Source organism: Phyllopteryx taeniolatus, chromosome 8, assembly GCF_024500385.1.
Source record: "Phyllopteryx taeniolatus isolate TA_2022b chromosome 8, UOR_Ptae_1.2, whole genome shotgun sequence".
In the NCBI taxonomy this organism is placed as follows: Eukaryota; Metazoa; Chordata; class Actinopteri; order Syngnathiformes; family Syngnathidae; genus Phyllopteryx; species Phyllopteryx taeniolatus.
The window spans coordinates 18,800,001-18,826,692 of record NC_084509.1 but is presented as its reverse complement, the minus strand read 5'-3'; the positions used below and the strand labels follow the sequence as shown (position 1 = coordinate 18,826,692).

The window sequence follows — 26,692 nt, the reverse complement described above, 5'->3', positions numbered from 1 at the left end:
GTCTGCGCTTAATGAAGCATAAAACTCATCCAGTTTGAGAGTTGAACTTGTCTTTTAAGACAGTATCACATTGGAGATCAATCAGTTCCATCTGCAGCTCCCGTGGAGCTGTTTCAGGGTCTTGCGTGAGGGGACATGATACTTGCTGAAGTGACTTGTCAGTTTTTCAAAAATCAGAGAACCGATGGCAGAATTCTCTATGCAGGACGTCCAGTGATTTCCTATATTTTTTTTCACGTCGAGGAGCCTCTTTCAGTGTGGGTAAATGAACAAAGGACTTGTTTGACATTTGCTTTGAGAATAAAGATAGCTTGGTTTTGAAGGCTCTGATGTTTGTATACATTTCATGCACAAACTGGTCTTTCCCTTGTAGCTTCACGTTCAGCTCATTCATATGTCAGTATGTCCACAGCAAAAGTTAAATCACAAAACCAATCTGTGTCAGCTTTGTGTACGCTAGTGGCCGCATTTCAAACGCAGGCACATGCACACAGACACCTACACGGCCAATCAGACTGAGGATCCCCGCTCTTCACTCTCTCTGATTGGTTTAGAGACCACGATGAAACTCATCGTTTGTCTGCTTTCAAATCGCAGAAATGTTTTTTTCTTCCTCAAATGACTCGACACTTGTACGCACCCCTGTTCTTTTTTTTTGCCACCCCATTCAGAAATTACGGTGCATATGCAACCAAATTAGTCACACTCTAGAGTACTGTCTCATCTAAAAAAAAATAAAAAATAAAAAAAAATAATAATAATTCTCCAGATTTCCAGTACCACTGCAGAGTACTAAACCATGCATCCGAGCTCGCAGATTGATAGTACTTTATGCGTCCCTGCTCATTTTTGTGCGTCTAGGATGCGGGACGCACATCAAAAGAGATACTGCCTGATACTTGAGTACTCTGATATAATTGTCAGTAGAATACTCGATTACTAATTGGAGCACTACTGGATGAAAATTCTTATTTGTGACGGGTCTGTTTGTCACTTCAGAAATAAAGTGAGAAAAAGTAAATCATAACATAGCATTTTTAAAGAATAACTGAAAACCTACGATCAATAGGTTTTAAAGGGGCAAAAGTTACCCCCCCCCCCCCTTGACGATTGGCTTTGAAGGTGCAAACATTTGGATCAGCACTCGACTTTTCATATACAGTAAAGGTTCAATGCACTTCTCCAATTTGTTTTGAGAAATAAATATGGATTTTAAAATATTTTACATATACAAATGCAGTATATAATATATACCTTAATTTAATATAAATATATGTTAAAATGTATTTTTATTTTGGTGGTAAAATGACTCAAAAGGACCTGACACTCAAAGTGTAGGACTTGAGACTTGACTCAGCACTTGCCTATCTCGACTTGGGACATGACTCGGGACTTGGACAAAGACTTGTGACTTGCAAAGCAATGACTTGGTCTCACCTCTGCAAACTACTAATGCATTTCAGCCATTCCTTGTTCAGACTCACAAATAATTTCTAGGGCAAAGTCGCCTTTTACCTACACTGTGCAGGAAATGGGGAATCTTGCTAACTTGAGGACCATTGTTGGCATTGTCGCTACTCGCTTTAAAAAACATTTAAATAAAAAGCCTCGAGTGATTGAAAGAGTCATTAAATATAGCGACAAACAAGCTAAGTTGGCAAAATCACTGAAGACTCATTGCTCTTGCTTGCTGGTTCTGTTTTGAGGACGGCTCAGATACTGTGAAGGGGCCGGATGTGGTCTACGTCCCACACTCTGCCCAGGTCTGATTTACATTAAACCACATACTGATATTTGTATGCATTTTATTGTCTACTTTGCTAAAAATGTAATTCCATATTTGATAAAGGATGTTATTTGGATTAAGTGACCCAATTAAGGGACTTAGCATTGTCATTTTCTAGCCTTATATTTCTATTACACTTACAAGTGTAATGGCGGTTTGTCATTCTTGTACAGATTGATTATGGTTGTTAGGACCAAAAACAGGAATTTTAGCTATCAGATTGTCATCTCACATTCCCATTATAGGTGAACAATCACATTGCTATGTTTTTATTTTGATGTGTTTGCCAAGTCATAAAAATAAACTGGATCTTACTTTGGGCACAGGCATTTGACCCAAATCGGTTTCTCTGACCTTTTAAGCTAAATGTTATCAAAACAATAATAAACTGTATAATGCATTGTAAAGAAATTTCCCACAAAGTTTGTACGGCGTTAACATTATTGAGCACATGAGAATTAAAAAAATAATAATAATCTTTTATATGAACCACAAGCTGTTAAAATGCAACCTTCCCTCACAATGAGGACAATGACCTTCTAATTTCCCACACCAAGTGCTGACATTCCCACTATTTGAAAATAAATAGCACCTGTCATTTATTGTGCAATGACTACATTAGTCATATTATTTATCCTTTTCCACACCATGGTGTTTATTTGCCTTATCACAGTTATACTGTACTTGGTATTGAGGTTTCCACTTTTAAAATTAGTTACCGTACTACAACATCCGATGGTGTCTTTTATATTGTACATGGTTTAAAGTAATAGCGTTCTGTGTAGTATTGTTTACTTTGTTGTCTGCAACAGTGAGTGACTTGTCGAAGTCAGCTGAGGTTGTTTAATTTATTGTGATAATGCATCCTTTAAAGGTTTAAATTTGAGTTTACGTTTAGAACATAAAGTTGAAATAGTCATAAAACCCTAGCCCTCATTCTCCTCCATTGTTGTTGCTTCCTGTGACTAGTGTCATCAGAGTAATTTCACGCGACAACAGAGGCAGTGCTCTTTGTAGTGGTAAATTGATGATTAGACCAAAGTAGAACTGTGGCAAGCCCAGTAGATACAATGTAGTCAAAGGCTTTTGAAACTTTTCCCTATTTATATCACTGCAAAATAAAACTAATTAAATTAAAACAATTTAAAGTAATAAAATTAGATATGACAGTCATAGATGGGTATACACTTCCCTCCAAATGTATTGGAAAACAGCGGCTCATTCCATTATTTTTGCCGTAGAATAAATACCTTTGTGTTTGACATCAATAGATAAAGATTTACGTCTCACTTTTCAACTTTTAATTCCAGGTACAGTATTTACAGCTGGATCTGATACATAGCTTAGAAGCTATCATTATTTTTAATTATCAAAGTGTACTCCCTTAATTATCTTTCTTATCAGGTAAATTACATGATCTAAAGCAGGTGTTCTCAGACTTCTTTGGTCCATGACCCCCCTCACAGGGGAGAAATTGTTCCAAAGACCCCCTCATAATCCTATAACACCAATTAAACATAACTACTAGGTGTAGCCCTAAATAGGATTTTATTTTATTTTATTTATTTATTTTTTAAACCTTTCAACTCAAATATTCACAACCTTTTTAAAAGTAAATGATTACATTAAATATTTATCCATCATTTCTAGCTAGGAATGTACAATATTTATGTTATCCATTGCTCTTCTTCTGTCTCAGTATATTAAGTGTTTAGGCCTGTCATTATAGTGTGTTAGTCCCTTGATGCACATGTCATGGAAACAATGAGTCTCAACCCGGGAACAATGAGTCCCTGCAACTTATCATGGAATACAGATACAGTAATCCTACGCTATATCAAGGTGCTCGCTTCGCGGTCCTGCTATATTGCGGATATTTATTACTGGTGGTGTTACTCTATTTTTAGAATGTTTGTACAATATTTGTTATCCATTGCTATTCTTCTGTCTCAGTATATTGTGTTTAGGCCTGTCATGATAGCAAGTTTTTTATGACTATATATTTTCCCCAAAACTATCCTGACAAACGATTAGTATCGGGGGTTTTTTTATGCCACTGATGAAATATTAGAGCAGGGGTGGGCAAAAATATTATATAAAAATGTGTATTGTAAAAATATTTGGCTCAGGGGCCACATTGACTTTTAAAATTTGATAGGCGGCGCAAGCCAGGACCAGATGCTTACATGTCAAAAATGTAAAAAAAGGTATTGTTGTGTTAATACTTAGATTTACTTTTAATGGGAACAGTGCTGTTTTGTTGATCACTGTTTTGCCAGTGGATCAAAGTCTGGTGTTAGTTTTGTTGTGGCAATTCTTAGAACACATCTGAGGTGTTCATCACTTAGCTGGGATATGTAGAATGTTTCGTTTCATCACACTAAAGGTCTGTTCACGCACATGTAGAGCCAAACACCATCAGCATCCTTTGTGCCATCTTCCGGATTTTTGGAAATTGCAGAAGGTACCATAGTTTTGTGATTTGATTATGTTTTGTGGATCAGATGGACATTTGGTTTTAATTAAGTAGAATAACAATAAATAATTTCACTCCCATCATTCTTCTTGACATACTGTATGTCAGCTCTTATGAACCACACGGGTTGATCCAGTTATATCGGTTAGAAACGATAACCCAAATATTCAACTACAAGCATGGTGCGAGTGATTTAAGAACTACAAACTGCAGTAAAAATTTAGCACCTCAGAAAAATACCAAAATAACTCATTCATTCATCTTCCATCCCGCTTATCCTCACAAGGGTCACGGGCGTGCTGGAGCCTATCCGAGCTATCTTCGGGCGAGAGGCGGGGTACACCCTGAACCCGGTCGCCAGCCAATCGCAGGGCACAAACAAACAAACACATTCACACTTACGGGCAATTTAGAGTCTTCAATCATGTATGTTTTTGGGATGTGGGAGGAAACCGGAGTACCCGGAGAAAACCCACGTAGGCACAGGGAGAACATGCAAACTCCACACAGGAACGGTCGGGATTTGAACCCCAGTCCTCAGAACTGTGAGGCGGATGTGCTAACCAGTCGTTCACCATGCCGCCTGAAATAACTGAAATGCTGAATATGAAATAGTAATACTTGATACTGCAGCCATGAATTTATGAATCATCTGTGTTTTTGCTTTATGGTCATCTTGAGATGCCTTTCTGCAGTTCTTTTTGTCACTTTGTGGAATGATTCTTCTCAGCCCTCTGGTGCATTATGCTTGCTGCTTTTGTTCTTATTAATCACTCCAAAGTCAAAAAGAGTACACTGTGTTTCCATAGCAATAGTGTCTTAGCGGGAAATGAGAATTTTAATAGGAAGAGGATGTGGTCACATATAACACAACCATTTTTGCTATGCTGATACACTCGCTTCTCTGCTTAGTCAATTTTAGCCCGCTTTCTCTCTCTCTCTCTCTCTCTCTCTCTCTCTCTCTCTCTCTCTCTCTCTCTCTCTCTCTCTCTCTCTCTCTCTCTCTCTCTCTCTCTCTCTCACACACAGTTCCAGGTTTTAAGATAGCGATCGCTTGCTAGTTTGAGACCCAACTGCTGCTGTGCTCCCACCAAGTGATACAAATACAGTTTATACAGTATACATAACTTGTTTTACAATAATATCAATCAAATCAAAATGTCCAAACTTTCTTTATATAAAGCAAATTGTACTTAAGTTTGCTGGCTGGGAACGTGGCAAAGTACAGATCCAGAACCAGATATATATTTTTTCTTTTCTGGGCCTCACAGCTTACTGGACGACAACTAAGTTGCGCATGCACATGGGATGCATTGTGTGGGTGCTAGATTCTAGTAAATGAGTGGCCGAGTCATGGCGTTTTGGTACAAAAATGGAGCGAATAAATGAAGCCTGGTACATTTATTGTTGATGAAAAAAGTAATTGAAAACCGAATCGTGCAATATACAAAAACCGAGGTTTCACTTTACAAGTAAAATCTTTGCCAACAGCAGCCAGTGCAGCAATGTCATGTTTAACCTCAGAAAAATCCGTGGGGGAAGAGTTATTGCAGGCCAATTAAAGGCTATGTAAGGTTTAATAATGTAATTGCATTATTTATTTATCATTTACGTTTGTGTTGACGCTGCCTGCTGTTGACGTTTGTAGAGTTATTTACATACAATTTGGACAACTGCGCATCCGAATTGCTTCATGTTTTCAGTGAAAATAGTCATATTGGCTGTGTGTCACTGGAAATGTAGGTATAGAAATAATAGAAAATGTATGTGCATTAAATTAACCCTCGCCTAGCCATAACTAGGTTTTGTCCTCTCACCCAGCAGATGCAGCTTTCCAGCCACTCTGTTGACAACCTCAACATCGCACAGATGCATAGAAATTAAGGAACTTTGGCTAATAACAGGTAAGAAATGCTAGATGTGTTGACCTACTGTGTCTGGCCTGTATGTGAAAGTGGGAGAAGAGAAATGAGGGATTGACGTGGCTTGAATCTGGAGAAAAGACTTTGTCGTGACAAGCAGAGAATGTGTGCAAGTTAGCACACACACAATCATTACTTCGGCCGAGCACAAATTGTTTCAGGCAAGGTTGATCACCGTTTTGTCGGTTGGTTAGTGGGTGAGAAGCAAAAAAGCAATTCAACAACTTTGTATCGCGGGGTAATGAGCCAAGGAAAGATAATAGATAATAAAAGTGTGGATCAAGGAATTTTGTTGCTGTTTGAGTTTCTAGTAAGTAAATTCCATCACATGACAGAATCTATATTACCCTGTCCATCCATTCATAGGATACCCCGACCTTCAGTGCATAATTCCAGAATTCGACAAGCGTTGTGTATAATTACACATAGTCTGTAAGATGTGCTTTTCAACAAGCAGTTTACATGATTGTTTGCAGTCAAGAGCAGTCGTAACAGATAGATGGTTTTGTAATGTTGCTGCATGCTCCCAGCAACCCAGTCACCTCTAGAAAGAAAAGTCTGAGCTTTTGCACATCCGTATGTGTGTGTGTCATTCATTTCATTGAGATAAATGGTTTTTAGCAAGCTGCTGAGCGACTAATACTGAAAAATTAACGCAGTGTTTGGAAGCTGTCCCTGCGACATTCAATGCAGAAATTCTGTGTTATTTTTGTCTGTCTCGTCCCATCTTCCAACTCTGACACGACATGACCAGTGGTTGTTGTCCTGTTTAGGCTGTCTAGCAGGCTGGAATTACATTTACAGTATATTCTAACTTCCTACATTTAAGTACCCAGCTGCACTGTTTGTGTGCTTTTGTTGGTGATCACAAGTCCTATCTTTTGTTTGCCATATCAGTGTGTCTTGCTCCTCTGTTGTTGGTTGTCATTTCCAATGACACTTCTCCGCAGTTGTGGTAATTCTGACAGAGCTATTTTGTTGATGCATGAACACAATTATATTCCCAGCAGTCCCATTACTGTTATACACCACCACAAATGTTTTATGTATTCTTCAATGGCCAAAGCCAATAACCTGAGCTCAACCCAGTAGAGATTTTATTTTGCAAAAGGCTAAAGGCCTGCGAAAGGCAAGCCTTTAGAAAGAAAAAGTTAAAAGTTAAGTTAAAAAGTTAAAATAAAAGTTTGCTGGTGTCAGCTGGTCACAGGCTGGATGGAGTTATTATAAACCGTATGCAAAATATTTGCAGTAAAATATGAAGTCTTATTCACTTCAGTCTATTTTAAGTCTTTGTGTTCTAATACCTTAGTTCACCCCCAAGTTTTCGTCTGTTACAAATATTTCTTTCTTCTGAGTGGTAGCAGATTGAGATTTAAATACCCAGAGATAAAACCTTTTGTTGATCTCGTCTCACCCCCCAAATGTTTTCAGTCTATTGCAAAAATAAAGGAAATGGCTTTATTGTTCTAATACTTTTTGAGGGGTGTGTATTGCATGTATGCATGCATACAGTAAAATGCCTATATTTCCTGAAAGGTAGCTGCCACGTTTATGTGCCACCGTTTAAAATTCATTGCTTTTGTGTAGATTCAAAAATGCTGATCTATAGAAGATATATGGAATCAATTCAGACAGCCTTTAACTGTTCACAATATACTGTACGTTGTAATATGTGACTTTAATAGAAACAGATTAATTGTGCTTGTGTATACAATTGATAGAGATAGTCTCATGAATGGAAAATAAAAAATGTGAACCCCGATAATAGATTTCAATTATTTCCTCTATCAATCCTTCTGAGAAAACTGATTATTTTTTTTAATTTTTTTTTACAAAAATGTTTTGTCAACAACAACAAAAAACAACTTTCAGTCTTAATCAAAACAGTCAGTCCTTGTGCATTTTATCTGTTATCTCTGGATTAAACGGTCCCACTCAACATTACCGTTATTACAAGCAGGAAGTATTTTATAATTTGCTATTAACGTCATACTTTTCATCAGGCATTCGAGTTGTGATTTGATTAAAATCTTAGCATAGGACATCTATTGCCTCTTGTTTCTGCAGAATCACATTAGCAGGACAATTTTCACATCTGTGAAAATTTATTTTTTTACCTACTGGACCTCCTCATACAAGTGTCTTGGGATCATGTCAGAGCTAGATATGAATAATGACCTTCCATACAGCGGAGGAAATAATTATTTGATCGCTCTCTGATTTTGTAAGTTTACCCACTGACAAATACATGAACGGTCTATAATTTTAATGGTTGGTGTGATTTTTGTCTCATCTGATCGCATCACCTTCTCCCAATCATTCTCTGAATCATTCAGGTGTTCATTGACAAACTTCGGATGGGTCTGTACTAGACTTTACACCGATTTCATTGGGCTGATCGGTATCTGCCGATATTTTATGCAGCATTTTATGCTGATCGACTGATGGGCTTTAATGTCATAATTCGCCAATCCGATCAATGACGTCATTGATCGGCTCTGCAAAAGACATTTACTCCGCCTCGCCGCGTGCACAGTATATTTGAATCCAAAAGCTAGTTTATTTTTAGCCTTGTCGCGTGTCTTTTGACGTAGTACTGTAAATATCTGATGGCCAAAGAAGTTATTAAAAAAAAAAAAAAAAAAAAAAAAAACAGGCAACACGTAATGCCCGGATCAGACAAGACAAATTTGCTCTTTCATGATTGCACTGTTGGACTACTGCAATAAAATCTTGTATTCCGCATCCCGCTTTTTTACGATCATTGGGCTTTATCTTGTCAACTCAAATGCGACCGGATACACTCGTTACCGTGGCGACGACAATGAGTGGAGCGAGCCGACGGGATTATAAGGACAAACTTGGGAAAAACATCTGTTGGTGGTCACCGGTGCTCAGGACAGGACAGGACGTTTGTTTAAGGCTTGCTTGTGGTATGCTCACGTGCTTTTAATACGATACGGCTCACGAGCTGGCAATAAAATGTTATGTAGTCCAGCAAGCTAGTGCTAGCACTAACGGTTGGCCGTAAACAGAATGGCGGCATGTTCTGTCGAATCATGCTCTAAAGTTTCGGTGTGGGTGAAGTCATTTAATTAAAAATAAAGCAATTTAATTACAGTAAGTTAGCACCCATTATTTCTGTCATGTGATGTTGGTTTGACCTGACTGATTAGAATACACGATCTGATTAGAGCAGTGATTTCCAAACCTTTATGGAGCCAAGGAACATATTTTACAATTGAAAAATCTCACGGCACACCAACAAACAAAAATGTCATAAAAAGTGGATACATTAATGACTATATTTACTTCCTGCCATCTAATAGAAGACCATTAATTTGGTCTGTCTGTCACTATGCCTCACTGGCATAAATAGAGGAACAAAGATAAATTATTTATTGTAAATATATTTTTTGGAGCAATTAAGTACACAAGTATATACAGTAAATAAACAGGTCATTTAAATAGACACATTCCTCCATCTTGTGATCGGTTATCGGTTTTTTAAACTCGCTGATCGGTGATCGGCCCCAAAAATACTGATCGTGTAAAGCACAGCTATAAAACTGGTGGCCTGGGGGCCAGATCCGGCCCGCCACATCATTTTATGTGGCCCGTGAAAGCAAATCAAAATTGCTCATTGTGTTGTGGTGTAATACAATTGAGATATTTCCAAGCATTTTTTTGTTACCAATCCCCCTTTGAAAAGAAATGTGATAGGCTTCTGCTTTCAAAACTGGTTGTTCATCAATGTTTTCAATATACTGTATGTAATTACAGTATATGAGGTAATCTTTCATTTATTTGGTTTGTGTGGGAAAATTTATGTCAGAAAAAGATTTGACAAAACAGGGTTCACAAGTCGTAGCAGCCCTCCGAGGGAAGTCACAACAACGATGTGGCCCCTGACAAAAATGAATTTGACACCCCTGGTGTAAAGCCTAGTCTGTACATGTTCCTTCTTGAGCAGGGGGCCCTCACAGGCCCTGCAGGATTTTAATCCAGTACGGCATAGTGTGTTATCAAAGTTATTCTTGCTGACTGGTGTCCCAGCTGCATTGAGCTCATTGACAAGCTCCTCCCATGTAGTTCTGGGCTGAACCTTTCTCACGATCATTGATACTCCACGAGGTGAACTCTTGCGAGGAGCCCCAAACTGAGGGAGATTGACAAGTCATTTTATGCTGCTTCCATTTTCTAATTAAGGCACCAACAGTTGTCTCCTTCTCACCCAGCCTCTTGCCAATGGTCTTTAACGCATTCCAGCCTTCTGCAGGTCTACAATCTTGTCCCTGATGTCCTGAGACATCCTTGCCTAAGATGGAGAGGTTGGTGTTTGACTGATTGATGATGTGGACAGTTGTCTTTCATACAGCTAACGATTTTAGATTAGGAGTACTTTCTTAAAGTGATAGGGTTAGTCTGTGGGAGCCAGAATTCTTTATTGTTGTTAGGGGGATCAAATACTTATTTCAATCAATGAAATGCAAACACATTTTTTATATTTTTTAAAATGTTTTTAAATGTGTTGTAAATGTTTTCTTTTAGATATCGTGTTTCTCATAGTTAACATAAACCTACCATTAAAACTATAGACCGCTCATGTCATGTCAGTGGGTAAACTTACAAAAACAGTGATGGATCAAATAAGTATTTCCTCCACTGTATTATGAATGTTTGCATAGCCATTTCACAAAGTGTTCTTTGTTTAGTTGTCCGTTTTGTGTAACTCATTGTATTTGCCATGTCATGTGACCTCCAACATTAGCTATGACATTAGCTCTGATTGACAGTGCTTCTGCTGAAAATTGGCTTCTTTACATGTCTGGACTTCGACTCTATTGGTTGTGTTTTTGTGTGTGGCGCAAGGTACTGAATGGGTGCGCAAGCCACCTGAGGCTTTGGAATCCACACAGCAAAATACAGGAGGTCATGTGAGTGTATTTGGTTGATGCAGGGGGTCTATGTGACTATTGCCATGTGACCCTTTTGCCCCCTCGAGCCAGCAGTGTGTGTGTGTGTGTGTGTGTGTGTGTGTGTGTGTGTGTGTGTGTGTGTGCGTGCGTGCACATATGTGCAAGTGTGTGTGTTTGTGTGCACACGTGGGGGATCTTTGGATGGGTTTTGTGTGTCTGTGTTTGTGTCCGAGAGAGAAATGTTGTGAGGAGGGGTGGAGGGGTAAGCCAAGGGCAACACAAGGGCAGTGTTTGTGCAGGGCACGGGACTGTCCTCGCTGGCACGCATGTTCACATACAAACATTTGCCAAAAACAGAGCCTTATTGTGGACAGTCTTCCCAGTTCGATCCACCCATTACAGTTACTGCATTGTGTCACATATTCGAACTGTGGCTTTTCTCTTATCTCTCTTTCTCATCTGTCACACATCAGTCAGTCTCTGCACAATTTAAATTGAATTTTACCCTGAGGGATTAAACTAAAAAAAATTTAAAAATGTCTCATAAATCCTTTAACTGTTTTCAGTGTTGTCGTGTTACCACGACATCTACGGTTACATGAATGTAATCTCACACTCTCAACTAGAGATGCATAAAATTTTCTGTCATGAAAAAAATTTCTGCAGAAAATAAAGTACATTTTCAGTTTCGGACCAAAAGACCTTAGTCACCAAAATAAAACTGCCGAAATAGGATGTCATGACTCAAGCAAAAACCGCGGCGAGCGTGCTTTTGTGTACACTACATTTAAAAAAAACAAAAAAAAAAACAACAACTGTACAGTCACAGTATAGACAACAAATTGATAATTTGTTTTGAAATCAGAAGTCAAGGATAATTGTTCAACTATTCAAGTTTATGTAAACAGGTTTACTAACAAAAAAATGCTTGCAATATTGTAATGTTATTTTTTTAATTGAATATCCATTTTATGTACTGCTGATCCTCACTAGGGTCGCAGGTGTGCTGTAGCCTATCCCAGCTATCTTCGGGCGAGAGGCGCGGTGCACCCTGAACTGGTCGCCAGCCAATCGCAGGGCACATATAAACAAACAACCATTCCCACTCACATTCACACCGACGGGCAATTTAGAGTCTTCAATCAACCTACCACGCATGTTTTTGGGATGTGGGAGGAAACCGGAGTACCCGGAGAAAACCCACGCAGGAACGGGAAGAACATGCAAACTCCACACAGGTGGGGCGGCCGGGATTTGAACCCCGGTCCTAAGAAATGTGAGGCAGATGTGCTAACCAGTCGTTCACCCTGCCGCCTTTATCGAATATGACAATTTTAAAACTTGGTTCAGATTTTAGCAAGCATCATGGAAGTTGACATACAAGATTGGCTTTCGTGGCCCACATAAAATGATGTGGTGGACCAGATCTGGTCCCCGGGGCTTGAATTTGACACCTGTGTATTGCATAATATACTGCAATAACCAGTGTTGGGAAAGTTCGTTTGCTATGTGAACTTGTTACCAGTTCCAAAAATGAGCTAGTTCATATTTCATAATTCAAAATTTTGAACCAACTTCACTGTTCCAAAAATGAAGTAGTTCAATATGTTGCTGACAGAGTATTACCTTCAAATTACTGACATTTAATTTCCCCATTGTTGCCACCCATTCAGTGCACACAAGTAGTAAGCTGCAGCTTTCACACTACCATCTCAAAAACGTGAGCAAAAACTAGCAAAAAATCACAAGTTGACGAGCATGATTTGCTTTCGCGGGCCACATAAAATGATGTGGCGGGCCGCATCTGGCCCCCGGGCCTTGAGTTTGATAACGATGGTTTACATGATCAGGATTTTTGGGGCCGATCAACGATCAAGTGACAGCCTCTGACTGTCATCTTCTTGACTTTCTTTGCTGAAGAAACTACCAAATGGTTTGTTTGTTTGTTTGTTTTCACCGGTGGCAGAGGTGGTTCAATGGCAGCTGCTCCTCCTCTACCCTTGTCTGTTGATCCCTCTGTAATCTGTGCCTGTGATTGGCCTGGGTGTTCATCCAATACCTCATATATTGCTCTTCCTTTAAAGGCCTCTATCTTGATGGGCTGATGTACTGTTCCTTGAATCTAGTAGGATCCACAAAGGGAGCCGTGTCAAGGAAATCATCTGTTGCAGAGTCAGTATATTTGTCATCAAGATAGGTCATAATTGTGGTCTTCAGCTCTTTTGGGAGTTGAGTGTCCTGTTTTCCCTTAAGCGAATTTCCGTGAATTTCATTGACAATGTCAGCGTTTTTTGGGAGTGCGGACATCTTTCGGTTTCATCGGTTTCCGTCTAAATAGACAAGGGGTTAAGTTATTGGCTGCCAAAATTTTTTACTGTGTATGTCATTCAGCGGCCTGAAAGGAAAACATTGGCCTTGTGGATGCGGCTGAAGGACAAAAAGCACAGGAGGAGTCTCAAGTTGTTCCCAAACAATTGGAGGAACAAGAGAAAAGGCGACACGAGGCACAGATGGAGTCACCCAAACAATCGGAGGAATAAATGAGGAATGAGATGAGGCAGCACTTGGAATCTTCCGCACTCCTCCTTGCCCCATTGGCAAAGCCCAACGCAAAACTCACTCTATACTATGGAGGCTGTGGATCAGTAGGTTGAGCGGGTTGTCCAGTGTCCGAAGGGTCGCTTGTTCGAATCCCGGCTTCGACTGTCCGCATGCAAGTGTCCTTGCCCAAGACACTCAACCCTAATTTCCCAATATCCCAGTGGGCCTGGCAGCACCTTACATGGCAGCAGCCACCCATTGGTGTGTGTGTGTGTGTGTGTGTGTGTGTGTGTGTGTGTGTGTGTGTGTGTGTGTGTGGTAGAATGTGAGGCTTTGGAAAGCGCTTTGGGCACTGTGATAGTGTAGGTAAAGCACTATGTAAGTGCAGTCCATTTACCATTTAGCCTAAGCGGAGGACCCATTGACGTTGAATGTGCAGAGGAGCTAATAAAGCCATTAAAGCAGCAAGTCGGTGCTTCGTGCCTTTATTGTTGCCGCCGCTCAGCTGTGCAACAAGAGAAGGGAGTTAACCCCTGCGTCTCCCGACCACGGTCAGGTGACCGTAGCAGGAAAGCTTAACACTTCGTATAAAGAAACTAAAATACATTAAAATAAAAAAATAAGATGCTGTACATACCATTACTGGTGAGTGTGTGAAAAAAGGAAGGCGAAAAAGGCAAAGATACTCCCGGCGCACAACAGACGAGCACTATGCACTAGCTAAGCAGAAACACTATGATGCTGGGGACAAAATGGAGGACGAGGCACGGTCGTCGTAAAGTCAAAACGTCGTACGTCGTAACTCGAGGACTTTCTGTACAGAATCTGCTCTTATCAAAGTGCTAAATGATATAAGGTTAAATACTAACTCGGGGAAAGGTGTCAAATCTGGTCTTGTTGGATCTCAGTGTGGCTTTTGATACGGTAGATCATAATATACTGCTGAAAAGGTAGGAAACGTGGGTAGGACTAAATGGAACAGTCCTTAAATGGTTCAAAGCCTACCTGGAGGAAAGGAGTTATTTTGTAACTTTTGGAATTGAATGACAATTACCTATGGGGTCCCTCAAGGGTCAGTTCTTGGACCACTTCTGTTCAGACTGTATATGCTACCCCTCAATTTCTAAAACTGCCTTCTATCATCTGAAGAACATATCCAGAGAGAAGGCTTGCATGTGCCAAGCAGACCAGGAGAAGCTCATCCATGCTTTTATCTGAAGTAGACTTGACTATTGTAATGGTCTTCTGACTAGACTCCCCCAAAAGAGCATTAAACAGCTGCAGCTTGGGCTCTGACCAGAACAAAGAGGTCAGAGCATATTACTCCAATTCTAAAGTCTCTACACTGGCTCCCAGTCAGCTTTAGAATAGATGTTAAAGTTCTGCTACTGGTCTATAAATCACTAAATGATTTAGATCCTGAATCCATGAAAGAAATGCTCATGGAATATAAACCTAGAAGGGATCTGAGATCTACAGACTCATGGTGAAGCAGCATTTCGCTGTTATCCTGCACACAAATGGAATAAGTGGCCAACAGAAATTACATCAGCATCACCGTTTAACTCTAGGTTACAAACTCTTTTTTTCCTCATGCTTTTTAGAGCATTCCCACTTTTAAATATTTCTTGCAGTGTACGCTGTTTTAATTGTACTATTATTTTTCTCTTTGTTTTAAATATTTAGAAGCTGTTTTTTTCTTTGTTTTTAAATGCTTTTAATCATGTAAAGTATATTGAGTTACCTTGTGTATGAAATGCACTATATAAATACATTTGCTTTGCTTTGTTTTAAATCACAAAAAAAATTGAGCTTTACTCATCTATCAACTCTGATTAATCACACAATTTATTTTGACCCCACACGTTCCTTTACCTTAATGGAGATCTGAAATGCAGTGCAGGTTGCTAAAAGGTCAGTGATCAGGTCAATGATTATGCCAGCGCAAAGATGAGTGAGGAAACTCCGACTCGTGTCCTTAACGGCAATGCATTCTGGGATTAATGTAAAACGTTCGCCGCTGTACATTGCGGACCTCCCTTATATTACTTAAATGTTTAAATCTACACACTTGTATTGTAAACGGTCATCCATTGCAATAATGTTTTTTTTTTTTTTAAATACAATAAAGGCTAAAGGGTGCTGCACACCGAAAGACACAGCTGAACTATCGTGTAGTGTGCGTGGTTTGGCAAATGTTCAGATTAATGGCTGATCAGTCTGCCAGCGATTAAAAAAATGTAAACAATGCACTCACCGTTGCAACGTTGCAGTTTACAGCCAATCAAATTGCAGACAAGCTTTCACTCATGCTGAAAATAGATTTCCCACCTGGTTTTTGCTTTGCGTTGTGTTCTGAGTTACATAATTAGACTTTGTATTGTATCTTATTGTTATGTTACTTGAATCGAAAGAGATCATACAACCCAAACATATTACAATCAGATTTCCCTTTAAAAGTATAATCTATAGATATGTAACACTATATTTAAAAAGTAGAGGTCAGTGCTTGTATTTTAAGACAGTTGTCATTGTAGTCAGGTTAACCTTTAAATGATTAAACAGTGTGTCTTTTGTGAGTATGTTGTAGGTTAACATTGCTCTGAAACCAGTCTTTAGTGTCTGCGTTATGGATCTATCAGGGTATCCTTTATGTACTGTATTTGACTGACCTACTGCCCATCTTCATTCATCTTACACTCAGTTGATGTATGAGTGCATGCAGTGCCATTAAGTCACCTAATGTCAGTCAGACACAGCATTGTCACAATGCAGACTTGCACTGATACAATCTGTTTGGTAGTCTCATCAGGCTTTCAAAAATAACTATGTTGCGTTAATGCAGCGTCCTTGAAAGATTTGGGCTTTTAAGCAGTTTAAGTGTGTTTAATTGGGCCAACATTGGAATTGGGAAAATTCTATTTGCTCTGCCTTCTCATGAAACATTCCTGAATATGTTTTCAAATTCTAGTACTCAAAGTAGTTTACAAATTTAACCACACCATTTTCCCACAGGATTTTTGTGTCAGCTAAAAAAAAAAAAGTACCTGATTTTGTGGTCCTAATTTCTTTTAAAACAAATACAATCAAACAAACAAGAAATAGAAAATAATCTTGTCCACCAAGAAGTGTATGAGTTTCAATAAGGACTTTTGTTAAAATTGTATTTGTGACCATTTATCTATTTGTAAAATGAACATAAAATTGTTTTTAGACCATCCAGTTTGACCATGTTGATTTACGTGACACATCACTTAAATACTGTAACAAAAAAACACACTAAGCCTCTGATTCAGCTCTCATCAGCTCTTTATGAATGACTTGTTGGGACTTTTTCACTGGCTCCTATTTGTCACTCACTTCCTGTCTGATGTCGCTGCTTCCTTCCTGTGTGGGTGTGTCACTCTGTGTCACCGGAGATGGTTGGAGTAATGTGATGTTTGATCCAGATACTGTATGTCTGTGCCACTTGCATACGTTGGACGAAGACAGAAATACACTGTCCCCAACTCCATATTATCAAATGTGTTGTGTCCACTGAACTAATATTGACACTGAGGGCATTTGTTTGAGTGTTTTTTGTTGTTGATTGTTTGGGTATTCCACAACTTATTGTCCGTTTTAAATATTTCTGGAAAAAGATACTATAACATAGGGATGGTATTGAAGTAACAAAGCATGGTTTTTATACACAACACTGCTCAGGTGCACTGGAGAGTAATCTGATTCTCAGCGTGGTGTGCAACAAGATATGTCAGTGTGTACAGTGAATTTCCTCTTGAAGTATCAAAAATTTATTTTTATTATTATTATTTTTTTTTTATCCAAACATGAGCAAAGTGATTTACATGAATTAAATAGAGAAGTAGCAGAATCGAGGAAGCAAACTTAGGGCACTCTAAGAACGAGGTGTAAAGAATGACACTACGTTCTGTATATAGAGTATGAGTGAACAATGTTGGTAAGTATTGTATCGTGTGTAGTGTAATCATGTCCACTGAGAAAAATCACGACCAATCAGTATTTCTTCCATAATAATTGAAGTGCAAAAAGGTGAGACTTAATTACTATATAAACCCAAGAGGAGTTATACAAGTATGTACTGTAGTGACTGAGTGAATTGAATCACAGAATATTAAATGAATAAATGAATGGAATAGACCTAAATGGAAGGATTTCTTTAGCTACCAAAAATTGGAAAAAGGACAACTTTTGGGCACTGTGAGTTTAATTACATTTTCACTCTGGTTATTGATTCTTCCTTTAAAACAGCTTGTCGTAAAAAATACTGTAAGTAGGCCTGTCACGATAACAATTTTTTAAAGATGTATTGTCCTAAAAACTATCACGATAAAAGATATTGTTGTCTTTTTTTAATAGCTCTGAAATAAAAAAAAAAAAAAGGCCCGCCCTTATTTTGCTTTAAAATAATTAATTTATTCATTTTCCGTACCACATATCCCCACTAGGGTTGTGGGCGTGCTGGAACCTATACCAGCTATCTTCGGGCGAGAGGCAGGGTATACCCTGAACTGGTCGCCAGCCAATCGCAGGGCACATATAAACAAACAACTATTCGCACTCACATTCATACCTACAGGCAATTTAGAATCTTCAATTAACCTACCATGCATGTTTTTGGGGTGTGGGAGGAAACCGGAGTATCAGGGAGAACATGCAAACGCCACACAGGCGAGGCCGGATTTGAACCCCGGTCCTCAGAACTGTGAGGCAGAAGTGCTAACCAGTCGGGGACCGTGCCGCCACTTTTAAATGAGTATTATTATTATTATTAGTAGTAGTAGTAGTAGTAGTAGTAGTATTTCCTTCTTGTTTCTCTATTAAATTGCCTTTCTTTACTCTGTGATATGAGTCCCCATGGGTCTGAAATAAAAAATAAATTACCGCAAGACTAGCCTGGTTTAAATGGAGGCTTCTATTCCTATTATAATAGCTTTAGAAGCCTCAACCGAATGAAACTATATATATACACCTCAATTGGAATAAACAGCCCGAATGGAATTTCATTCGATTTCACAGGGGTGGAATATTCCTTTTGCCAAACGATCAGAAGTAAATTTTTCGCCATGTAGGTCGTTATTTGGAATAGAGCCAATGATACGATACGGTTCACTTACGCTACACAGCCAATCATAGCATTGACAATGCTTGCATATGTGCCCTGCCCATACGTGCCGTGCAGGTTAGCGAGCTAACAACGGCGGGGTTAAGAGACGCAAACGCTAACCCCTTATCATGGCGAAACGAACGGGCAGCGACACATCCACTCATCAAGCCAAAATGAAAAAGAAATGCGGTTCTTTTAAGATGGAATGGCTGTCGGAGTACGTGCAAATAGAAGAACAAGCGATGAAACTGGGTGATATTTTTTCCTTTTCTAGTGAGAGAGGTGTACTCTGCAAAACATGCAGCGAAGCCAAAGTAGCAAGTGAGTTTTCGGAGGAAAAAATGTGGACTGAATGGAGGTTGGACTACCTCAAGCGTCATATTCAGCAGAAATGTCATTTGAAAGCTGTTGGAATTTTACGAAGACTCAAGATGGGACAGGGGATCGATACATTATTGCGGGAGAGCGCAAAAGACGGAGAGAAAAAGAACGAGCTGTCACACAAAGCAAAATCTGACCCCGAGCAAATTAAAGTTCTCATTGACAATATTTTACTTGCTATCAAATTGAATGCATCAATGCTGTCAGTTAAACAAATCCATGATCACATGGCAAAGTATGTAAGTATACCAGAAAGCTGGCGAAGTAAAAACTATGCCTTTGAATTTTTGAACTCAATCAATGAAATAGTGCAGAATGAGACTATGTGCAGTGTTAAAAAAATGCACCCTGGCATACCCTGATAGTAGATGAGAGCACAGACATATCAGTACACAAAATGCTAGTCCTATATATTAAATACAGGGAGGAAAATTATGTTAACCATAAAACTGTGTTTGGTGGCATCATCCAACGGACAGCTTGCACTGCTCAGGATATTGTGCAGGCAATAACTCCGTTTTACTCCAAACATGGACTGGACATGCAGAGAATGGTGATGTTGACCTCCGATGGTGCCTCAGTAATGCTAGGAAAACACAACGGAGTTGCGGCTTTGTTAAAGCGGCGAATACCACACCTAACTGAACAACATTGTGTTGCTCATAGAGAGGACTTGGGCATTGATGATGCCTGGAAAAATGTACCTTTGATGCGAGATGTGGAAACTCTTCTTAGAACTGTGTATACAATTTGTATCCATTTTATTTATCGAACGATAAGTCGATATATTAAGTATTGTGACAGGCCTACCTGTAAGTATACAGTGTATCCTCCACCTAATCGTGGTTTGCTATTCACAAATACAATTACTGTATTCCTATTTTGTTGGTGCTCTTTGTATGAAGCTCTGCCATGTCACGAAATGCTGCCATAACCGTGGCTAATAGGAAAATAGTAAGTCGTGTGAAGGAAGTATTTGAAGTGATGCATCCTGACTGTTCTTTGTATGTCGAAGAGGAGCCAAGTTTAGCTCGGATACTTAGTGGAAGTTGCTGAGAGTCTTTGTCATGTTTATATTGTTGCCCTGCTGAGTAGCAATTAAAAAGCTTGAGCTAATATACCATGGCGGGCTCTTTATTGCTTGGCAATTGGTATTTTTATGAGTTGTGAAGCAGCGACATACACACCAGCATCCGCACACCAAATAATCTTTTAGCCATATTTTTATGGGTAATGTAAAATGAGTTTGGAAGGGTTGTGTTCTGGGATCATAGTTTGTGGTATACTGTATTTACGATTTAAACAACTAAGAACAATTTTAAATATTCTTAGGAAGGCATCAGTTACTCACATTTTTCCGCTTTTTGCCACAGGGCTCAGTCCCTATCCTCTGTTATTAGCGAGGGTATACTGTATTGGGACTGATGCTTTCTATTTCTTATGTATTTGACAATTTGAGTAAATCAATCACAAATTATTTCTGTGAGCAACATTGGAGGAATCTTCATTAGACAGAGACTTCTTTTTTCACATTCCACCTACACTCACGCACACAGACACACTTTGCTGACACAAGGAGCCACAATATTGCTAGTATGTTTGTCATCCATCATTTACGGGAGAGTGCTGTGTTTGTTCAGTTGTTTTGAACATATATTTAACACATTGTGGAAGAAGAAAAGCGAAAAGAAGAAGAAAGTTCGTCAAAGGCAGTTAATCACTGTTTACACATGCAGACAAACTGATTATGCTTTTTTTTTTATTTTTTTTTTAATTAAATCAGTTTCACAGAAATGCAGACCAGGAGACTTGGAGACACACTTTGTTGTTGAAGGTCTCACAAGCTTCTTTGTCAGACAGAGTGCTGTGTATCACCAGTGTTATAATAACCATAATGCATGTGGTTATGGAAGCACTCGCAGCATGTTTGTCAGTGGTTTAAAAGAACTATCATTGTCTTTGGCTTGTGAGTTATTGTTATTGAGTATTAATGCGATTCATCAGCAGACAGTTTTTGTGCACAAAATAACGTTCTATATATGGATCCTGGAAATAGTTATTGTTCTATAGATCTTAGTGGTTAGTGTGTGTGTGTGCGTGCGTGTGCGTGCGTGCGTGTGTGTGTGTGTTATACAGTGGGTATGGAAAGTATTCAGACCCCCTTAAATTTTTCACTCTTTGTTATATTGCAGCCATTTGCTAAAATCATTGAAGTTCATTTTTTTCCTCATTAATGTACACACAGCACCCCATATTGACAGAAAAAATACAGAATTGTTGACATTTTTGCAGATTCATTGAAAAAGAAATACTGAAATATCACACAGCCATAAGTATTCAGACCCTTTGCTCAGTATTTTGTAGAAGCACCCTTTTGAGCTAATACAGCCATGAGTCTTTTTGGGAATTACACATCTGGATTTGGGGATCCTCTGCCATTCCTCCTTGCAGATCCTCTCCAGTTCTGTCAGGTTGGATGGTGAATGTTGCTCGATAGCCATTTTCAGGTCTCTCCAGAGATGCACAATTGGATTTAAGTCAGGGCTCTGGCTGGGCCATTCAAGAATAGTCACAGAGTTGTTCTTAAGCCACTCCTTTGTTATTTCAGTTGTGTCTTTAAGATCATTGTCTTGTTGGAAGGTGAACCTTCAGCCCAGTCTGAGGTCCTGAGCACTCTGGAGAAGGTTTCCATCCAGAATATCCCTGTACTTGCCCGCATTCATCTTTCCTTTTATTGCAACCAATCGTCCTGTCCTTGAAGCTGAAAAAGACCCCCACAGCATGATGCTGCCACCACCATGCTTCACTGTTGGAACTGTATTGGACAGGTGATGAGCAGTGCCTGGTTTTCTCCTCACATACCGCTTAGAATTAAGGCCAAAAAGTTCTATCTTGGTCTCATCAGACCAGAGAATCTTATTTCTCACCATCTTGGAGTCCTTCAGGTGTTTTTTAGCAAACTTCATGCAGGCTTTCATGTCTTGCACTGAGGAGAGGCTTCCGTCGGGGCACTCTGACATAAAGCATCGACTGGTGTAGGGCTGCGGTGATGACAGTGACTTTCTAGAACTTTCTCCCATCTCCCGACTGCCTCTCTGGAGCTCAGCCACAGTGATCTTTGGGTTCTTCTTTACCTCTCTCACCAAGGCTCTTCTCCCCCGTTTGCTCAGTTTGGCCGGACGGCCAACTCTAGGAAGGGTTCTGATCGTCCCAAACGTCATCTATTTAAGGATTATGGAGGCCACTGTACTCTTAGGAACCTTAAGTGCAGCAGAATTCTTTTTTTTGTAACCATGGCCAGATCTGTGCCTTGCCACAATTCTGCCTCTGAGCTCTTCAGGCAGTTCGTTTGACCTCATGATTCTGATTTGCTCTGACATGCACTGTGAGCTATAAATTCATATAGATTGCCTCTAAAAATCTGATATCTGAAAATAAAGTGGCATAATCCAAGCTATTACATTTTCATCCACAATTGTGCAGTCTTTAGTGAATAAGGGTTTATTTACCAATTTAATTCATGTAAACAGCAGTTCTCGCATTATTTCAGCTTTAAAGCTATGCTAAAATTATCGTAGACATTTTTTTTTTCTGTTGACGTAAAACTAAAGCAAGGCCATATTTATAAAAGTATAAATACTGTGGACAATTTGCATCCATACCCTTTTTTTCAGGTGCTGGACCTCAAGTTGGGAACAATTGTCTCCGGTGGTTGTTATTGACACAGTAATATCACATATAGGTGCGTGCCAATCCTTTTCACAAACTACCTAAAATCTTAAAGTATGCATTCTGAGATGTTTAGGCAACAAAATCTGTTTCTCTTCAGATAAAAAAGGAAAAGAACAAACTGGCGGGTACAGTATTTCTGCCCTTTCAAATACAGGCCATTATCAGTGTGTGCCTGGGGATCTGTGTAGGGGAGATTGCAAATGATCGTTTAGTCTGCTAATGTTGGCTGTAGCCTTTCAGGCTCCTCTTTTGTTGCTGCATGAATCTTGCAAACGCACTGGCTCTCATCATATCTCCCCACTGAAACCTGATGTTTCAGCAGTCCTTGGCTTTCTGCCACCATATTCTCAATGACCCCACTCACCTGCATTTGTGTGGGTGTGCGCGTGCCCTTCTGTGTATGAGAGAGAGACAGAGATGCACTGAGTGTGATGGCATCACACCATGAGCAGACACTCTTCAAGCTGTCTTGTGTGAAAAGGTCATTCATGAAGCCTATAATTAACAAGCTCAGTTTATAAGGATGTGCACATGTAGGTCTTGTTTAAAGTGTCCTTTTGTTTTGTGGATGCAGAAATTAGACATGACAGGTTTCATGTTTCTTTTCATCTGTGTAATTAATTGTGCACCCTTATACCATTAGACTCGCTGTCGTCTCTTTTATTTTTCCTGTTTCCAACTGGTGGAACACAGTCAATATTGGGTTATTTCAGGTTATTTCATACCATAGTATAGTCCTGTAGGCATTTTGTTTTATTTAAATGATTATCTTTGCGTATGATCCCAGGCAGTAAATGAGAGGCCCTTTAAGGAGAGGTTCACTGAGCAATCTACTATTGGAACAACACACAAACACACACTCGACAGTATTTCCATTTGCACAGCTGATAATGGCATGTGGCTCCTAACGCACTGCACCATCTTGCACCATCCTCGGATATGTGGCAAAACAGCAGCTCATCTGCTGGTAGCTCAAGCACTTAGCCTGGAGGGGAAAGAACATTAGAGGCAATCAGGTCTGTCATTTCCAATGGTTTGATTGAGCTGAAACGGACCTGTGGAGAATTTAATGTACAGGACCATCTGAGGACAAGCTAATGAGGAAAAGAGAAGATGGAAGTTTTATGGTTTAAGAAGCACAAATTGAGAGCAGTAGGATGTCCACTTTGTGCAACTCAGTAAAACTCCTTGGAGTTGACATGAGTTGACAGCTACACGTAAATTTTGATTATATTTTCTTACATTTTCATCAGAACATATGTAGCCACATTTGGACCCCTCTGTAATTTACTCTGAGTTGTAAATTTCATTACATCACCCTTGAACAGAGTTTATGACAGATTCTGCTCTTTTCTTTCTCCAATAATTGCTTTTGCTTCTGTGTGAGACAGATAAACATGATATGATATGATAAACATTTAAAGTACAGTATGTACATGCATTTTCTCTCGTACTGTAATTGTATGTGTCTATGTGGTCTTTGCCTGTGTTCTCTGCATGGGGACCAGTGCCCGGTGAGGCAAGGGCAGGCTGACCTGTTTTGTTTGCTTAGTGGACATTCCACTGAGCATTGGCCATATCCCAAGTTAAATCTACGAGCTTCCACAGGGACACTGAAGCATTGAATTACAGCGCCTGCCATCTTGTTGTTGTCAGAGAAAGAAATTAGACCAAACAAGCTTCATGTAGGAAACAATAAGCAGTATAGCTAATGTTTTAATATTTGAGATGTCGTTTGTGTTTTAATAACAGTTGTTAAGATAATCGTAGAATGATTAAGAACTGTTTAATCTGATCCCATTTTCAACAATGGTTTTGAAAAGCAGCAAACTTTAGCTCCTGAAATACTTACAGTAATTGAAGTGACTATTTATCCATAATTCTACACAAATAATATTATCAGGTAACTTTTTAAAATGAAATTGGTCCTCCAGTTGTACAACTCAATAACAAGTTTGGTTCACATGCATACGGTTAAAAGGAAGTTTTTAACCTTTTTTTAAATGCCATTGGTTTTCTACAGGTCCTTATGGTTGAGGTGGTGTGTGGTGCCCTTTGCCATGCCTCCAGCCATGACAGACCTCCTGGACATATGGGCAGACCACTCGCCCTTGGCTGGCCATGCCCCGGACCAAGTCACAGTGGACTTTCTGCTTCCCACTGGTATCTACATTCAAATGGACGTTCCGCGCGAGGCTACCTTTCAACATATCAAACTGGTAAGTAGCGCTTGTTTGTCTTAACACAGACATTGTTTAACCAGTCTTGGATTAGGTTTATGGAATTATGCTCCTTGTTTTATGTACTAAAGTTGGAGAAAGTCAAAATGATAAAAAATTGGCATTAAACATTATTTTACAAAGCCTTTCTTTCAGAGGAGGAATAACACATTGCAATATTCTGTTACGTAACAGCAACTAATTCCATAGTCCATTGATTATGTTAGGTGAGCATTTCAGACACAAGGATAAAGCCTTACACACTACACGATTATTAAAATGTATTTTTATCTCGATGGATTTGACTTTCCAACCTTTCCTGCCCTGCCCTACTTTGCCAGTCATTTGGTGCTAGCTTTTGGTTCTAGTGGGCCTGTTAGTTATGAACCAATAGTCAACGCAGCATTCTTTCTTCTGCATCACTGAGTTCAAGAAGTGCAGATGCACAGGGTGCCCATACTTTTGTTCCTTGATTTGAGGCCGATGCATTTAAATTGTATTGTGTTTGTAATTCTGGTACAAATGTGAGTTGAACTGATGTTCATGTCGTTAGTGTGTCTTTTGTTGGACTGGTGCGACTGGTGTTGTTCGGGTAATTGCATTTCTATAGCAAACGCATTTGTTGATAAATTTGTTCAAATGTGTTGAATTACATTTTAAATATACAGACCTAAATAAATGCATATGTATACAACAATGTCAGTGTAGCATGCACATGTGAGTGATCCCTGAAGGAAGTCTCCAAACAGAAGACAAAGCACCAGTACATTATCACATGACAGACAGGGGAGAAGCCTGGAAGAGTCAGAGCCCTCTGGGCCTTTTCTACAAATAAATAAGGACACGTGAGATGTTCAGCATGGATATTAGTTTAACCAGAAGCTAAAATATATGTTTTTACTTTGATGGTCATATCAAAGACCAAACAGCCAACAAGAGAATATGTAGTAGTTGTACCATGTGAAAACTGTTTGCATTTGACAGACAAAACATTGCCTTAAGTTGTTATTCGGAATTGCACTTTTCCTAGACAGTTTAGGAACATGTAGAAATAAGTGCAAACCTCATGGAGATTACCTTTCTAATTATTCATTTCACATTTTTGAAGGTACATTTTTTGCAAATATTGTCATCCAACTCTCATTCAATCAATTGGGGTAAAAGGTCCACTTTTTTAAACTGCCACATTGTTGTAAAACGTGCACTAGAGGATGAAACGGCAGTGGATTTTGACACCCGCTCCCAGAGAGATTGATCCCATTCCCTTCCAATCCTGAGTCAATTTTTTACAGAATCCCACTCCCATTGCGCCCCTTTTTACTTCCAGTCTGCTCCGTTTTTTTTATATCCTGAAAGTCACCGGGAGTGGAGACCATGATTCCCTATCCCGTCATGGTTTCCACTCCATCCACTCCCGGTGACTGTTGTCATAGCTTCTACTCCCAGTGACTTTCGCTCCTGCTCCTACAAAATCTCATGATTAATAGTCAAACTCACTTCCATCTCACAGGACCCATGGGACGCTGTGAGAATCCCCAAAAAAATGCCAGCCTGTAATGCGCTCACATCTTTATTTTCAAATGGGTCA

The 26,692-nt window shown here is 39.4% G+C and overlaps 1 protein-coding gene across 7 annotated transcripts in view; it reads left to right on the top strand.

Annotated features, from left to right (window-relative positions):
• Positions 1-26,692, top strand: part of pik3cb (phosphatidylinositol-4,5-bisphosphate 3-kinase, catalytic subunit beta) — an 80,295-nt gene that overhangs the window by 21,562 nt on the left and 32,041 nt on the right. For 3 of the 7 annotated variants that reach the window (XM_061781326.1, XM_061781327.1, XM_061781329.1), the window contains 2 exons: positions 6,087-6,166; positions 24,909-25,104. In XM_061781326.1, the coding sequence (XP_061637310.1) occupies positions 24,946-25,104 (159 nt within the window). In that variant the 5' untranslated portion in view covers positions 6,087-6,166; positions 24,909-24,945. Of the gene's footprint in view, positions 1-6,083; positions 6,167-10,355; positions 10,516-24,908; positions 25,105-26,692 lie in introns of those variants that run through there. The other 4 variants (XM_061781325.1, XM_061781328.1, XM_061781324.1 and 1 more) reach the window with 3 other exon arrangements.